The sequence below is a fragment of the Balearica regulorum genome, chromosome 14, assembly GCF_011004875.1.
Source record: "Balearica regulorum gibbericeps isolate bBalReg1 chromosome 14, bBalReg1.pri, whole genome shotgun sequence".
Lineage (NCBI taxonomy): Eukaryota > Metazoa > Chordata > Aves > Gruiformes > Gruidae > Balearica > Balearica regulorum.
The window spans coordinates 10363574-10381071 of record NC_046197.1 but is presented as its reverse complement, the minus strand read 5'-3'; the positions used below and the strand labels follow the sequence as shown (position 1 = coordinate 10381071).

General features: G+C 48.6%; 1 protein-coding gene across 1 annotated transcript; it reads left to right on the top strand.

The window, feature by feature from the left end:
• The first annotated feature begins 12057 nt into the window (after nucleotides 1–12057).
• On the top strand, nucleotides 12058–14262 carry DUSP1 (dual specificity phosphatase 1). The gene is given in 5 exon segments (XM_075766260.1): nucleotides 12058–12537; nucleotides 12694–12842; nucleotides 13023–13135; nucleotides 13137–13240; nucleotides 13749–14262. Coding segments are annotated over 5 exon segments (1107 nt in total). The 5' UTR covers nucleotides 12058–12167; the 3' UTR covers nucleotides 14120–14262.
• Nucleotides 14263–17498: the final 3236 nt, after the last annotated feature.

The following is a 17498-nucleotide window of genomic DNA, read 5'->3' as shown; positions in this document are numbered from 1 at the left end:
TCTGAAAGTTGCTGGCTTATTGGAGAAGGTTTCTGAGCCATCAGGTCACAGTCGAGGTGTCCGGGCTCCTGCGGGCTCCTGCGGGTCTGCTGCCAGTTGTGGACAGGACACAATACAGCTGGCAAAGCCAGGGCTGATGGTCAGGTTCTGCTGGTGCTCCGTGCTCAGGCACCCTCCGAAGTTCTCATTCCCAACCAAAAACGCTGACTTTAGTAATGAGTTCTAGTAAGCTAAACTCATTCTTGTTTTTTTCTTCTGCTTAGGATTGGTTCCCACTGGAAGACCAATGACAGTGGGAACCATTTTATCACATGCATTCTTCCAAACCTTGTTTTTCAGTTGGGATCCATAGGAAAGATGTGAACAGTTTTCTTCACCATTTCCACTGAGACCTGAAATCTTTTAGTTAAGAATTGTTCATTAGACCACATTCACACTTCCCTTCCCTTCCTTTCCCTTCCTTTCCCTTCTTCCTTGCATTGGGCTAAACCCGTGCTGAGAAAGCAAAGCAGAAATGTATTTTACCATTGGAAAGGCAATACATTGAAAAGAAAAGAAAAGTGTGTAAAAGGAAATCAAAACCATCTATTCAGTGAGGTTTCCCTCTGTGACAGTAAATATTGAAGTTTTCTTAAAGACATAGTAACATGGTTGACTGGAAAAATTTTCCTTTTATTTCCACCCCCGGGGGAAGTCAGCAGTTAGGAAACTCATAGCAGCTACCATTGTCCTGGATGCACCCATTTTGAGCTTCTACAGCGAGAAGGGATTGTGGTCAAACCCCAAATCATGTATTACTGCTGTTCACAGCTTAGGGGGCTGCAATATTGATTGGGCTTTTCCAGCTCCATTGCCCATAGATTCAGGCACCTCAATTCCAGGTACTAGTGCGTCATTCAGCATAGAGGTGTGAGGGGGAGAGAGGAGGGCGAGGAGTGGAACTGGAGTCCTCCTGAAGTCCACCTCCACTTGCCGTGCAGACTGTGAACACATTCTTCACTAAGCTGCGTGCCCTCAATAGCAGAGCTAAGCCAGCAGCGAAGAATGTGCACAAGACATTCAAATAGGTGCAGTCAAGGCAACATTTCTCCGCCTGTACTTCTTGAGTTATTATAGTGGCCCACGGTACCTCTGCTGTCTACCACTGAGCCATGCGTCTCGCCATACCATGCGTTATGTTTGGAGATGACAGGCGCCACCATTACCCTAACAAGGAGAAGACAGACTTGGTTTCAAAGTCTGAACTGAAGCTGCAAAACCCCAGGTGGCAATGAGAAGCTTTGAACCTTTCCCTGTGGAATGACATTTTTCTCTCCCTGTGCTCTGGATGGAGCTGGAGGCCACTGGCTGACCATCAGGACTTTCAACATAAAATGTGCTGTGATGGGTAATGCTAGATCTGCTTTTCTTATTTAAGACTTGAATGCCTCCAAGGCTGGTGTATTTCTGGGTGGGTGACCATGTGCCTCATCAGCAATGCCAGCAGAAATCAGAACCTCTCATCTTCACTTAGCGTCACAGAGGCAAGGGTCTGTTCCCGTAGCTGCCTACTCTCCTTACTGAGCCGGACTCCTGCCTGGTGTAAATCAACATTTTTCCATTGACTCTAATGCACTATTTCCAAATTTACCAGGAAGACTACAAGCACTTCACTCCCAGCCTTGCCCAAGTGCACTGCTTGGCATGGCACGTGCTGCTGGTCTGGGGCTCTGTGGTCCCTGCAGCTCTGTACAGTACTCTGAGGGACTCTGGGGGAGCTGCTCATGTTTACACCAGGCAAGAGACTGGCCCAGAGCAGTAATTCAGATATTTCGTCACTGACACTTTATAAAGAAAAGTTGTCGTTTCAGTGTAATATGCCATCCTCCTATTTCTAAGTAAAAGATACATCACAAAGTCCTCAGGGGGAAAGCTTGTTGGTAATAGCAATGGCACAGAGCCTGCAACCCAACCAGCGTGCCAACAACCAACAATATTCCAAGAAAATATTTCTAAGTTACAGAAATTGCGTAAGAGTGAATATTATTTTTAAAGTACAGAAAACGAAGACCAGTTTCTAAAAAAGCAAACACATATTTTTAGCCTTGCTGGTCTCTTGATCTTACACTAATGGGAACCATCTGCGCTGGGACTGGCTGACGTTCCTGGTAAATAACCTTTCGCTGCAACATTCCAGATGTTTCAAAGGCTTCTTTGCGAAGAAGCGTTTGTCTCCCTGCTTGTCACTCTCCCTTTCTGCCTTTCCTGTCCATGTTTACTTCAGGAATATACATTCTTTTATTGAAACAACTTTTGTTAAAAATAGCTTGTCAGGATTTTGGCTAATCTTCATTTTGATTCTTGCTTGCTAGTGGAGAATGAAAGCTTTCATTCCTTAGTGTTAGTGCTGGAACACTGAATTGGAGATTTGAGAAGGAAGCTAAAAGATTGAGACAAAAAGCCCACACAAAAAAATTAGTTAGAGATGGATTTCTACCTCATTTTGATCCCACTGAGGACTCCAGCTATTGAACAGACACACTTATGTTGGTACTGAGAGTTTTTAATGTGACAAACTTGTATGGAATATACAGATGTACTTTATAGGAACAAGATACTTCCCTACCAAACTTTTGCAACTCTTACATAACGAGTCTTGTGGTTTGCTTTGCTGCCTCTGCTGTGCTATATCCTGGCGGTGACTGCCTTTCCTATGCGAAGGAAAATGTCCCTGGACACATGGGTCACTTTTTTTATCCCAGCTGAGCTAAGCTGAGCCAGAATGGTGGAAGGAAAAGAAGAGGATTTTAAACCATCCTGCCTATCTCTGCCTAGAGTCTGCCTGAAATCCGATGTGTTACAGCTTCATTAAGGCTGTAACTTGGGCTCAGGTACAATTAGATATGAAAAGCCATGCTTCCAGTGTCAAACCTCCTCCTCAGGTCTCCAGCACGATGTCTGCATCATCAGGTAACGATATGCTCCTCAGGAGTAATGAACCCTTTGACGTGTACTCTCCAGCGGGTAATTCTTTTGTTTTAAAAACTTCATGTCACCGCTGAAGTGTAAGAGCTCTAGTGGGTGAAGGAGAGTCTGTCTTTTGGTTTCTGAAGCATTTGGGGTTGTAAGGCTCGGCAGAGCTCTGCTACAACATTGCAATTGCAACTGCAGCAAGCTCCAGTTCTCCCAGGGCTGTAAGGCCGGGACACGCAGCAGGGCTCAGCGAGTACAGGACGGTTAGGAAACTGTCCCTTTGTTCTTTTTTACCCATCATCAAATTTGTTTCATAACAAAGGTTTCCTGAACTTGGGGGTTTTGTGTGTGTTAATACTGGTAATGTGATTTAAATATTCTGATGATTCATTTTCAGTCCAGAGAGCTGAATCAGCCATGTAGAACATAACTTGCTTCTCCCAAACCGCTACCTTTTCCATCCTCTCGTCATTTCTATGAGAAGATGATTCATGCTCCTCTTGTATTTACCATTTGAGAATGCGGCCGATTCCTTTAGCTAATTTCACTTCTTGTTCCTCTTTTTCAAGAAAGAAAAAATGAGTACTGGGGAAAGCAAATGAATGCTGATTGATGTGACATATCCCACTGGTGGACCTGTCATGTGAACTAAACCTGAACTGGACAGAGAGGAAAAAGAAAGGAAAAAATACCTTGAATTATTAAATTGGTCAGAGCCCAAACTGCAAAATTCAGCCCCTGGCTCACATTTCACATGTTTGTATAAATTCTCTATGTTCAAGTGAGGGGTTGTGTTCACATATAACTCCAGTATAATGATCTTTTTTTTTTTTGCTTGTTTGAAAGCAAAAATATTTTTTTCAGTTATTCAATTCTGATTTGTTTTCTCTGAAGCCTGATTTTGGTTGTGACTGGCTCAACCACTTAATTGCGGGGGGGCTTAGTTATTGTTTTACCTGATTACATGCCAGAGCTGTTCTTAGAGATGGCCATAAGATATGTAAGAACAAAAGGAAATCTTTATGGTAGGCCTTCAGAAAACTCCTGGACTCTAGTCCTCACTTTCCATCTGAGACACAGTGCTTGTCAGTGTAACCTTGGGGTAATCAGATTAGTTTTAAAATCTGAGAGCGTCTCTTCCTTCCCTCTATTGCTGTCAGACCCAGGGCTCCCCAGCTGCTGCCCCGGGTCGGGGCTCGGCAGGGTCCCCGTCCACGTGAAGCCGTGACCATCGTGGGGCTGTCCAGCTGCTCGTGCCATTCAGGAGCTGCCACGCTCAAAGGAAAGTCTCCCCCAACTTTCAACCCCTTCCATTTTAGGGGTCCCCTCAGCCTGCTGCTTTTGTGGGATGCCTTCTCCCTTTATTGGGAAGCGAGGTTTTTACTCCACAGCAGCTGTAAAAAAATTACTCTCTGAGAAGTGTATTCATGCGAGCATCCCTTTGGTTGGGCCTCTATCTAAACAGAGCTCAGCATTTTGTGCGGCGGCCGAGGTGAAATCACAGCTTGCGATGGGCTCCAAGAGCCGCCGGGCGTCTGGCCACGCGTGTGGCCACCCCCGCGAGAAACGTCCCATGTTTGGGCAAATTTGTTTGAGCCAACGCTGCTGTATGACTTCACTTCTCATTCATCCCCGTCAAGAAACAGTTTGTCCAACGCTTCGGAGAAGGACAACACGAACGCTTGCTAGACTCACCTGAAGGTTTCACAGCGAGGCAATGAGATCAGCTCAACGCTGAGTTTTATCAAGTCGAATGGGGCATGAGCAATGTGGGCAAGTCATGGGTGGCCGAGAAAAGGCATTTCATGGACAAAGAAATGGGTCGTTAGATCCCTTTCCTGGATATTGTGCTCTGTCCCACTTGAGGTGACACTCAGAGGACACTACACAGTGAGTCACTCTGCCCCGTATGTTCTCATATACTTCTGAAAACAACACAGTGGGCCAAAGTTTGGCTTTTTCCACAGCCTAAAGTTTTTCATATTCAAAACAGTCAAGTGTTATTCTCTCCTATGACTAATACTGTGTTTTCACTAACCGCTATTACACACAAACATCACCTCACTCTATCACATGAGAGAATCATGTCATATTGCAAATATTTTAACAAACTGCATAGCAGAAAATGAATAAGCGGTTCTGTATTTACTGATATGGGGGTATTTTTTAACAGATACAAATGAAATACAAAGATGTCTATAAACACCTTGGAAGCTCATAGTAAGAAAGCACTGAAAAGGTGGGTGAACAACAAGGAACTCAGGTGGAGTGTGTGCAATGTAATATCCACTGGAATTTCTTTGTGCTTTGCTTCCTTTAAAAGTGGCTTTATTTTTTTACATCCTTGTATGAAATGTCACTCTTGGGTCTCCACACTGGGTTACTCCATAGTCCAAGAATGTGGGAATTACGGCTTTTGATAACAGAAACCTCACGTTATTTTGGTTTACAGTTGCTTTTGCTGTTACATCCTCCCCTTCTGTCCCCTCAGCAAATAACCCCTTTCAACACCATTAGGCGGTGAGACAGATTGAGACCTGGCGGCGGGTAGAAATGGTGTGGATGAGTGGTGTGTGTACGCCGGGAGGGCCTGACCCCTGGGTCCTTGAGTCCTCCACTTAGCACAGGCCATCAGGAGGAGGCAGAAGTACCTTTCCATCACCTCTGCAGCTTTCGGCCCTGACAGTCCTAAATTATTCCAAGCTGCCTACATCCATCCAAAGTTATTCTTGAGTTGGGAGCAGTTACTATGAAACTCTTTCCCAGATGGGGTCTTTATGCTGGGGAAATCCCACGGTAGCTGCTTGCACTGACTTTACAGAGCCTCGCACCCATGAGCCGGTGGGAAGAGATGTGGCTATGGCTAATGGAGAACAAGTTTGCGCTCCCTCCAGAACAGGTAGCAAGATGCCAGACTCCAACTGTACCCCTTCCAGCTCTGCTCCATCCTAATGGGCACAAACCAGAGCAATCCCAGGCTCAAAATCAGCCCCTCTGCCTTTCTGCCGGTTACTAGGTGGCATGCACGTTTGGGAAGCCTTCATCTCTCTGTAAAGATAAGAAGAACAGAAGAACAACCTGCAAATGGCAGTGACTCCACAGCTCTTATCTCAATCTTTATAGCGCTGATGGTTCTGGGAATATGAAGCTCATACTCACTGCACCCAGAAAACACTGGCACCACATGACTAGCAATAAACCCGGCTCTCATGTTTCTGGATAGGAGAGCGTGCCTCTCCCTGCTTCTTGGTGTGAGGTACGTCATTTGTTTTCTATTCAAATTCACCCTCCTCCCACGGAAGCCTTGCCTTGCCATACCAGCCATTAGAGGATGTTATTGAGAAAATACACATTCAAGCAGTAGGAAGAATAATTTCCCATAAGTATATTTTATTATGTATATAATACCTCTCATCTTGAAATATGAGAACTTTAAAAATACAGTCATTTTATTGAATAAATACCCTTATGCCTAGTGCATGGCATGATTCATAGCAGATTAATAGAGGCAATTAAATGTAAGATTAAATTGCCTAAACCATTTGCCCTACTAAGCTGATCCTAGTGCTGTGAACTGTATCAGTGCCACTAATTCCCAGAGATTTTCCTTTGGAGGCAGGTATTTAATGATTTTGAATATCAAATCCATGGTATCCCAGACTGGCTGTCTAATGCCTGTAATCATGTTAAAACGCAGCACTAAGCAACTTGCCCGAGGCAGCTTGGTGAGTCACTGGAAGAGAAAGCAAAACTCCTGACTTGCATTAGCTGCTCAAGCAGACATGGAGCCACTTGCAAAATTACGATGGGGAACCATCCGTGCTGCAGACTTCTCAAATGTCTTGGGTTTCAGGCCATGAGATTCCATATGTCGGGCCCTGTGACAGGCACACACACATGTACGGGGTCATATGGTGCCAGGCGAGCTGTCTGGGCGCCTGGGGTCGTGTAACCGAGAGGCAGATGCAGAGCTGATGGCAAGCCCCCAGCTGCAGCGTGGGGCTGGCTCCGGGGGCGGTCACATTTTGGAGCTGACCGTGGGTGGTGTGCTGCCGGTGGTATCACGAAGCCACGGGGAGCTCATGGCTCTGCATTAAAAATACAGCAGAGAAGGAGTCGTGATGAGGAGCCTGGAGTCCAAGGAATGACCATCATGGTGCACGCGTGTGCGGGAAAGGCACCCACTGCTGCCAGCGCCTGCTCTCCCCCCACCTCTGCCCGCAGCCCGGGGAGCAGGAGGCAGCGAGCAGTGCGGGACAGGCAGGCCGGGAGCTGAGATTTCCTCAGGCAGGGCTAGAGAAAGGGGCTTTCCTTATTCCTCAATGTACGTCTGTAGCCAGGATGTGTCCTCAGCTGAGAGACCCGAGCCACTACACCAACTATTTTCCACTCAGCAAGAATCAGTTACGCAGTGGACGTGGCACACAGAAATAAGGCCATGCTGGGTTTTCCAGCCTGTCTCTCCAGGAGTGAGACCCCAGCCCAGAGCTGATTTTCCTGCTATCAGGACTGCCCCTTCTGCCTCTCCATTCCCCCACCTCATCAACTCCAACATGAAGAATCTGAGGCAGTCTGAGCTCAGCCAAACCCTGTCTAAAGGGTTAAATCTCAGGATTTAAATGCATAAAAAATAATATTTTCATTGTAGTATGTGTCATCAGTAATTCTATATTGTTTGTGTTCTGTTTATTGTAACCTTTCATTGCTGAATCCTTTTCTTTCTTTCTTTTTCCTTTCCTTCCTTCCTTCCTTCCTTCCTTCCTTCTGTCCTTCCTTTTCTTTCTCTCTCTGCCCCTCTGTTTTTCTTTGCTGTTTCTTTCTGTTTCTTGTGAATCTGTGTCTCTGTAAAATCTGTCCAAATATTTACAAAAGGAAATGCTGGGTTGTGAAACTGAATTCGGAGAAAATGTTACACATGCTGAAGAAATGCATCCAGCATCCAGCACGGTTTCCAAATGTTCCCACATGCATTTTTGTTCTGTGTCTCAAGTGTTGAGGCTTGATCCTTCGTATCTTTATTCAGATGAAACTTGCATGGAGGACAGCGAGGCCCAGGCTCAGGTCAGGTCCAATGTTGCTGTAATTCTGGCTTTGCTGGAACGGTTCAGGACTGATTTTGGCCGTGACTAGTTAAAAAGCCTGAATAACCAGTATTACTGGGTGACTGGTTTGTGCAATGGGCCAGTTCCAGGCCAGGGGTTATCTACACTTGTCACCAAGTTGCTAACAAATTGGCATTGGTGTCAGTCAATGCAGAAGCTGTCTGCAGCCCTCTATTACCCTCCGAGATAAACATCAGCCAGGTCGCTCTGGAAGACCCATGGCCTCTGGAGAAAGCCAGCCAGGTCTCTGGTCCACTGAGACAAAGACAACACGCTCAGCTGTGACATGATGAAATTGCCATGAAGTCATTTTCCCAAGAAGTCCCTAATGCCACGAGTGAGGGCTCACACTCATAGGGCTCTCATGTTGTTAGGGGTTGTATGTATTTTGGCAGAGCAGCGTGGGAACTGTTAAAGCCCAGGGGATAAAGGGGGCCGAATGCCGGCAGTGGGTCCGTCTGCTCAGATCAAAGCATCACCTCCCACCCCCACGCTTCATGCTCTTGTTTCTATTATTAGCCTTACAATGACATTGTGGCCAGAGTGCAAACAGGATCTTTTTTGGAGGAAGGGGTTAATTTTGTATATCCTGGCTTTTGTTAAGGCAGGAAATCTAACCCTTAAGAAAGTCATTCAGGTCGGAGTAAGCTCCTTAAAAACCACTTCAGCCCTGTTTTGTATTTTCCTTTCTTTCATTCTTATGGCAGGTTTATTTAAGAAAAGAAAACAAAAATAGAGTAAAGCAAGGAAATAGCTAGTCCAGGATTATAAGTGATGAAGTACACAGTGCCACATGTGATGAATTTTTTTCTTCCTGATTTGCACTGGGTGTAAACAAGACCAGATTCAAAAGTCTCATAATTACATAAGTCCATCAAAGAGCAATTATCATTGTTGTGCAGGCAAATTCCCTTTGTGCAAAGGCCTCAGCTGGATGTCTTCTCTGCACTGTCTCAGAGCAGCCAAGGTATCTGGCCCACGGTGTCTGGCCCATATTTAATATTTGTATAATGCTGGTTAACATCATGACTGGAAAGGTGGTTGTCATTGAGCACATTCTCATTTAGCCGTGTGGGTGTCAGACATGGCAATTTCTTTAAACTTGGCTTAATATTGGCAAAAATTGAGGTTGGAAAACTGGAGGAAAAATAGTCTCTGTCTTTTAGCTTTGTTTTCCATGTGGGACACTGAGTAGAGTTTGGGACAACAAGAGAAAAGACTGTCAGTGGGATGGGGATACCTGTGTCTGTGAGCCAGGGCTGGCTGTTCCCACTAACGAAGCGCTAGTGGCACAGCACAGTTAAAAATACCGCTTTCCATTAAAGTGTTCAAGTGAAGCCTCCCAACCTGCTCTCCCGCTCCAGGCTTTGCGCTGGCTGGAGCAGTGCAACGTATTGGTCAAGTCCCCTGGGAGAAGGACATTCCCAGCTCCTAGCCCCACAGGGTTACTATGCTTAGGCTGAGCAGAGTCCTTGCCTCTGTGCTCCTGCCCAGTGGTGCCTTAAATCACTCCTGCATCACACTCCAAAGGAATAAAGTGAAGTGATTCTTGGGTATAAACTTACAGAAAGGTCAACATCTGAGGTCTATATCAAAAGGATGAAATTTTTCTCTAGGAAAATGTGATGAATAAAGTCCTGTCTTGTGGCCACCTGCTATAACGGTTCCTGCTGCAAAAAGCTGCCGAGCAATCGATCGTCGATAATTCCTGCTGTTCAGCTTCTTACAATTATCTGGGTTGGTTGGTGTTTGACAGATGACGTGCAAGATCACCAGAACTTGGCCATGGCATGGCATTGCAGCGATATCACATCTCACAAGGAGTTGGCTCGGAGTGTATTAGAGGAGGACACGGGGGTCCGCTGCTGCCTGCGGCATGGCCCATGCTCCCTGCCCACCTCCCACGCGCTCGTGGTGTGGAGGGATGTGTGCCACCCTCCCGACCGGTGACCCCCGTGATTCACACCCAGCGATCCGCTGTGGACAGCTGCAGGGTCCCTGTAACGGAGTGGGTGATGGTGTGGTCGAGCAGAGTCATTTCACTGAAGTGTATGAGTGTTTCTCTCGCAATCTGTTTCCAACCCGCTGTTAAGAGAACAACAATAAATAAATGGAATGAAAAGTGCAATCCTGTGTTTATTTTTAAGGAATGTGTTGAAAAAACAGATTTGCTTTGAGGCTGCAGTTCTGCCAAAACCCCCACGGCTCAGCAGAGCCCAGACAATCCTGCAATAAGCGGGTGAGCCAGAGCTGGCACTCGCCTGCCTGTGCCCTTCCCCGTGCCCTTCCTCATGCCCCCTCCTCCTGGCCCCCCGTGGGGCTCTGGAGATCTCGGCCAGATAGGGAGCCCTGCTGGTTTGAGCAGGTCTGAGGTACTTAAAGACTGGGAGACATCAGTGGGGGAGAAGCTGGAAAATTTGAGGACTGATGGTTGGCAGCCCGCGAGGCTGGTGGAGCAGGAGGAGCCCCAGGGTGGAAGGGTGGATGGAGAGGTGTCCTCTGAAAGGAGCAGCTGGAGAAGGGGAAACAGAAAACTACTGAAAGAGTCACGGAAGGAGCAGCACAGCTGGGGCTGGCAGCGCAGGGGGAAGAGGGATCACTGGGAAAGGGCTGGGGGAAAAGGAAAAGCAGGAGGAGGTGCTGGGGAGGCAGCGGTGGCTGGGGGCAGCGAGCGGACGGGAGCCAGTGAGGCCGGGGAGGCATCGTGGGGCGGCAGGGGAAAGTGGAAGTGGCACTGACTGGAAGCCCTGAGTAAGAAACACCCGAGTGTCTTGGTGGAAGCTGGTCGCCCACAAGGAAAAGAAAACTTCTGGGAAGCACTGATGCATTACCAAGGGGAGAAAAAAAGAAGGCTCCCACTACTCCACTGCCAGTTACCAGGCAGCCCCAACTTCTGGGGGTGTTCTCAGTGTGGAAAACGGACTTTGCATGGGCTGCTGGTCTACTATGTCAGTAGGAGTTACTATGTCTTCCTTACACATAAACCATGATGGGAACGGCTCTCAAATATGCGTTTACATTATAAATATATATACAAATATATGTATACACATGTATATTTATGTGTAGATATGTCTGTACACGTATATATGTCTATGCTTGAATGCAAATATATGTATGCATACGCTCATCTCTTTATACGCATATTTCAGGAGAACATGCATGCCCGCACCCGTGGCTCCACATCCTCCCGCACTGCTGCTCCCGCAGCGTGCTGCCCCCAGCAGTGCTCTGAGCTCTGTGGGACAGTGGGGAGCGGCCAGTGCTGGGGGGATGGGCCGCGGGTGCCCCAGCCCCGGCCAGGCCCGGAGCTGTGGGGCAGGGAGCGGGGCACAGTGCGCAGTGAGGTAGGAGCAGTGGGCATGGGGGGGGGGGGGTGTGAAGGGCGGTGTACGTGTGTAGATGTGCGTACATCCGTGTATATGCGTGTATATATGGGTGTACCTGTCTGTGTATGTGTCTGCATGTATATATGTGCATGGATACGCATGTATGTATGTGACTGTATGAATGTGTAGGCACATAAATAGGTACGTTTATGTGTGTTTATGTATGTATATGTGTGTAGGTATGTATATGCATGTCTGTAGGCAAGTGTGTATGTTGGCACCTGTGTTTATGTGCATGTGTGCATATAAATGTGTAAGTGCTTGTATGTGCATATGTATGTCTATGTATGTGTATACATGTTTATATGTACGTGTGAGTGTGTATAGTATGTGAGTGTGCACATGTATACGTGTGTGCATATGTATATACCTCTGTGTGTGTGCATATGTGTGTAGGGAAGGTGTGTATGTATACGCAGCCGTGTACCCTTCTGTCGGTACGGGCGCGTGGCCGCTCTCCGCCGGCCCCGCGGCACATGACGTCATGCCGGCTGTGCTGGGCGCGCCCGTGCTGGCGCGCCGCCAGGTGACGTCTTCGCAAGGCGCCCACGTGACGCGGCCCCATTGAGAAAACGCCGGCCCGCCGGCGCTGCCCCATATAAGCCGGGCCCGGGCGTGCGGGGCCAGAGTGGGTCGTACGGTGCTGCACTTTCCCGGGATACCGGCACCTCCGACACCGACCACGCCGCCTCCTTCTCCTCCTTTTTCCTCGTCCGGGGCCGCCATGGTGAACCTGCGGGTGTGCGCGCTGGAGTGCGAGGCGCTGCGGGGGCTGCTGCAGGAGCGCGCCGCGCAGTGCCTCGTCCTCGACTGCCGCTCCTTCTTCTCCTTCAACGCCGCGCACATCCGCGGCTCCTGCAACGTCCGCCTCAGCACCATCGTCCGCCGCCGCGCCAAGGGCGCCCTGGCCCTGGAGCACGTCGTCCCCAACGAGGAGCTCCGAGCCCGCCTGCGCCAGGGGCTGGTCCACACCGTGGTGCTGCTGGACGAGCGCAGCGCAGACCTGGAGCTGCCCAAGCGCGACAGCACGCTGCTGCTGGCCCTCGGCACCCTCTGCAGGGAGGCCCGCGGCGCCCGCATCTGTTTCCTCAAGGGTGAGTGGCCCCGGGACCGCACCGGCCCCCGCCGGAGGGCGAGGGGAGGGCGGGGGGGGGCGCAGCCGGCCCGGCCGCGCTGCCAGCGGGGCTCCGCTGGTTCCCCCCGGCCGCGCAGCGCTCACCCGGCGCCTCTCTCCCCTCTGCCCCCCGCAGGAGGTTACGAAGCTTTCTCGTCCGCCTGCTCCGAGCTCTGCACCAAGCCGGCGGCTCCCACCGGCCTCAGCCTGCCCCTGAGCGCCAGCAGCGCGCCCGGCAGCGCCGACTCGGGGTGCAGCTCCTGCGGCACCCCCCTCTACGACCAGGTGAGCGGGGACGGGCCGGGGGCGGTCGGGCAGCTCCGCTGGGTGCGTGCGAGACCCGGGAGCGAGCAGGCGCCGCGTTAGGACGAAGGAGTTTGGCGCTTTTACGCCGCGAAAGGAGGGGGGAAGCTGTCTGCGAACTGCCGGGCGAAGTTAACCGGTTGTCTGTCCTTTCTGTTTTAGGGCGGGCCAGTGGAAATCCTGCCGTTCCTCTACTTGGGCAGCGCTTACCATGCCTCCCGAAAAGACATGCTGGACGCTTTGGGGATCACCGCGTTAATCAATGTCTCGGCGACTGCCCAACCACTTTGAAGGGCACTACCAGTATAAAAGTATCCCCGTGGAGGACAACCACAAGGCAGATATCAGCTCCTGGTTTAATGAGGCGATTGATTTCATAGGTAAATGAGCTCTCTTTACAGTCTGTTCTTTTTCCTGGGGTGATGTACCCAGGAAAGTGATTTTGGGGCATTGTTTTCCCTGGTAAAACCTACATTTGAGATTGGGGAATCTCATTCCATTGGGGAGATATATTCAGGGAACATTTCCATTGATTTTATTCTGCTCAGAGGAATAATCTTGGCTTCACAAAGCTGTTTGAAGTCTTAAATCAAGAGGCACTGGTCTTGCAGAAAAGAGCTAGTGAATTTAAGCAGATCAGTATTAAAGTAATCTTGCAAGACTGCTAAAGTGACCTGGAGGAGCTGTTAGTATAATTGGAGCCCGGAATGAAAATAGCTAGACTGCTGGTTCCCTCAGGACAAAGGCTCTCTTTGTCTCAAAAGCGCTGGGTACACCTATTCGGCTAAGGAAAGGATGGATGAAAGAAATGTAAAACAGCAGCCTGTGCTTTCCCACCTCTGGAAGCAGTGGGACTTGTTTGCTAACTGTGTATTTTAATCCTTTCAGACTCTGTTAAAAATGATGGAGGAAGGGTATTTGTGCACTGCCAGGCTGGCATTTCCCGATCGGCAACCATCTGCCTTGCTTATCTCATGAGGACCAACAGAGTCAAACTGGACGAAGCCTTTGAGTTTGTGAAGCAGAGAAGAAGCATCATTTCCCCAAACTTCAGCTTCATGGGGCAGCTGCTTCAATTTGAGTCGCAGGTCCTTGCCCCTAACTGCTCAGCAGAAGCTGGTAGCCCTGCTATGTCAGTATTGGACAGAGGAGCATCAACCACCACGGTCTTTAACTTTCCAGTCTCCATCCCTGTTCACACCTCGTCCAGTGCTTTAAGCTATCTTCAGAGCCCCATTACCACTTCTCCAAGCTGCTAAAAAGCTGGTGAAAACATGGTCAGAACTCAGACTTACTGTCTCAGAAGTGCAATAACTATGGGGACAGTGTCATCAGTCATTCGTGTTTTGTGGGGAACCATCCATGGATCCCAGAACAGTGTCATAAATGGAGAAGAGCTCACCCAATGCCAGACAAATAGGTGTTACTGACTTTTCTGCTGACTTTTAAAGCCAATATCTGGATGCCTACACAGAGATCAAAGGACATTGTCTCTTCCTGAGCTGTTCCTCCTTGTCTTCTGTCTGTTCTAAGCCTGCTCCATGTTTAGTAGCATGCTCACCAGTATTCCCATTCCTGGACACTCTGAGCAACACTGATGCTGTCCCCGTTTATGACAGTCCTATTTATTTATTTTTACATTAGTGCATTGTTTTTTGCCTTCACAAACCTAAAGTTTCATTTCTAGAGAAACCAAATACCTCAGTATTTTTTGGTACTGTAATCCTGTGTATATATGTCAGCTTTTCTTGTTTCCCAAGCACTGACAAAGCACCAGGCAAGTGCTTTTTTGAGTTGCCAAGGGTTGTATGTTTGCTGATTTATTTATGATGTGAAATAATATATTTCTTCTTATGAAGACATAGTTTTGTTACATGATTAACTTTTTTATACAAAGAATAAATTATGATATTTCTATTGAGGTGGATGATACATTCTTTAGTCTTCCATTTTACAGTCACAAAACTCATGTGGAAGCTCCCAGGTGAAGAGCTCTAAGAAATCTGAATTGTCAACTCCGCTGACCTCAGGTCTTGACTGAACTAGATGGAAAAATAGGTTTAAACAACATAACTATATGCAGTGGCAAAGACCCAAGGCTGGCTTCTCAGCTGTTAGGTAGATGTGGCTGCAGTGATGGCCTCAGGGCTGTAACAGTTTAAACTGGCTGAGACTTGGGCATGGGGTTATAGTGAATTTAAAATAGGCCTTCTCCTAGGAAAAAGTGTCTTTATTGCTTGTTTATTTTTAATGCTCCAAAGGTTAAATCTAAAAATTAACTTGTTGGTAACAGATCTCCAATGCTTGTGAGTTTGTGCCAAGGTGTTTTCTTCTTTCTGCCCTACCTCCTTGATTCCTTTTTGCAACTCAAACTGTCTCTGATCCCTGGAGTGAAGTATTTGGCTTGCTGGGCTATCGCTGTAAACAAATCAGGGCATAACAAGCGATCAGGTAACCAACAAGACAATTTATTTGGGCCCTGGTAAGAAAATACCTTCTGCTGCAGATTCTCGCTGGTGTGACTTACCTGGCACTTCAGTTGGGGCAATGGAAAGAGTTTTATGTAGCATATCAAAAGCCAGGCAAGGAAGTTCTACAAGCCAGTGTTCCTGGCAGCTCACAGGCAGGAGCTGCAGGGTGAGGGGCAGCAAATGGTGCAGGATTAATGCTGCGTGGTGCGATAGAACCGGACATCTCCATGGGTTGTGTGGGGCAGGATGCGTATGGGGGCAGCAGTGTTGCTGTGATGTGCCCTTACTAGGGGAAGCTAATGTGGAAGAAAGGCAGCTGGAAGCTTGCTTTGCTAGGCAGGGTACTAATGCTGGTGGCGGGGAGCTGGATGCTGGGGGAGCACTAGGACATCGTGTGTCCTGCATCCACTCCAGAAGGGAGCCACCAGTCCTTGCATCTCTGATTTTCAAGGAGTTGGCTCCTACTTTTGCCCCATCAGAAATGGTTTTGCCTGGGCAGATGCAGCAGGTTATGATTCTTTGCGTAAAATCAAGGCATTTTAGCAGTTCTGGTCCTAACTTTACCAATGAGGGCTTTTTTAAGTGTAAAGCAGCTGTGCTCTTGTCACGTAACTGGAGACAAGCAAAGCACCACAAACTCCTGAAATCCTGCAAGTTACTTGGAGGTGCTAAAAAATGGTGCTAAAATCCAGGACTCTTCTCTTGGGAGAAGGTGCCCTTGAAGGATGGGATGATGCACTGCTGTGTCTGAAATTCTTCCACGTGAGCTTCCCCTCCGACGCAGCTCTGTCGTCAGTGCTACGCGTTAACCATCGCCAAGCTTCAACCTGACACCGAGGGATAAAAAAAAAATGGAGCAGCTAAAAGGAGGAGAGATCCCTGGGCACTAAGAAACAAAGTTAGAAACCCTTATTGTTCTAAAGTGTGCATGAACCTCAAAGGGAATGTTCCTCCCCAAAGTCTGTCCCATCCCGCAAATCCTGCAAACCCCCTTTGTCCGTGGAAAGTCCCTTGGCAGGTTGTGCTGCTCCATGGGATTGCACCTACTGCTGCTTTCCCTGTAAAGTGTGCAAGGCTATTTCTGAGTACGTGAGCCTTTTTGCACCTGCAGTAAACAGTGGAACAAACTTTCACCTTCAAAGCAAAGCAGAGCTTGTTCAGTGGAAAAATACAACCTTGGCAGCCCTGGCCGTGCAACTGATAAAAAAATCCTGCCTGTTAATCGCAATTCAAACAGAAATCCGCTCCCCGTCAGCCGGGGGAGCTTGTTTATGTGTTTCTTGGAACAATAAAACTCATTACCTGGCAGCTGATCAGCTTTTATAACCTAAGCAGGCACCTGACAGAGGGGTGCAAAAGAGAGCTGCTTCAGCACAAAGCCCGTTGCGGAAAAGGCAGCCAGTGACAGCAGGGCTTCGGTCCCAGCGAGGCACCGACAGGCACTTCCAGCTCTGTGGACATGCGATGCCCTTTTCCAAGTCTTTATCGTGAGCCTTCTGCTGTCACCCATAATCAGAGTCTCATTGTGCCCAGAGCTGAGATTCCTGCAAAGCCTCTGCGGACAGGATCGCACCCAGTCCAAACAAGGGGAGGATAAGGGGGCAGGAACAACAGCGAAAAGTAAGAGAGATCAGAGTGAGACCTGCAAACGTCACCTCAGTGTCACAGTTTTGGGGAGATGGATGGGCTCAGCTAGGGGGTTCACTGAAAAGGGGGAAGGAGCGGGGTGGCTGGCGAGGTGGGGGCAGAGGAGAAGGTGTGAGCTGCGCAAGGAGGCACGAGGGGCTGAAACAGGCAGCGGCAGAGCCCGTGCATGACAGAGCTGGAGGATGCCTTGGCAACATGGCTGAGCTGAACTTTGCCCGCTGTGGATGCGCTAGGGAGGCATTTCTCACCCCTCATTTATTCTCCCTGCTTCACTGTTGTTTGTTTGGGATACCAAGGCACACACTTCACTGTGGTTTCCAGCATTGAATTCCTGTTTCCCCCAGGTCCCACACGAATGAGCTGTCCCTTCATGCTAGCAGGGCTCAGCTGAGGCCCTGCCCCTCTTATCTGATCCAAGACCCCTAGAAACCCGGCATGCAGCGGCCATGTGTAGGGCTTTCAGCTTATATAAACCTGTAGTTGTACAGTTGCATACATCCCCATGGAAACCACAAGGAGT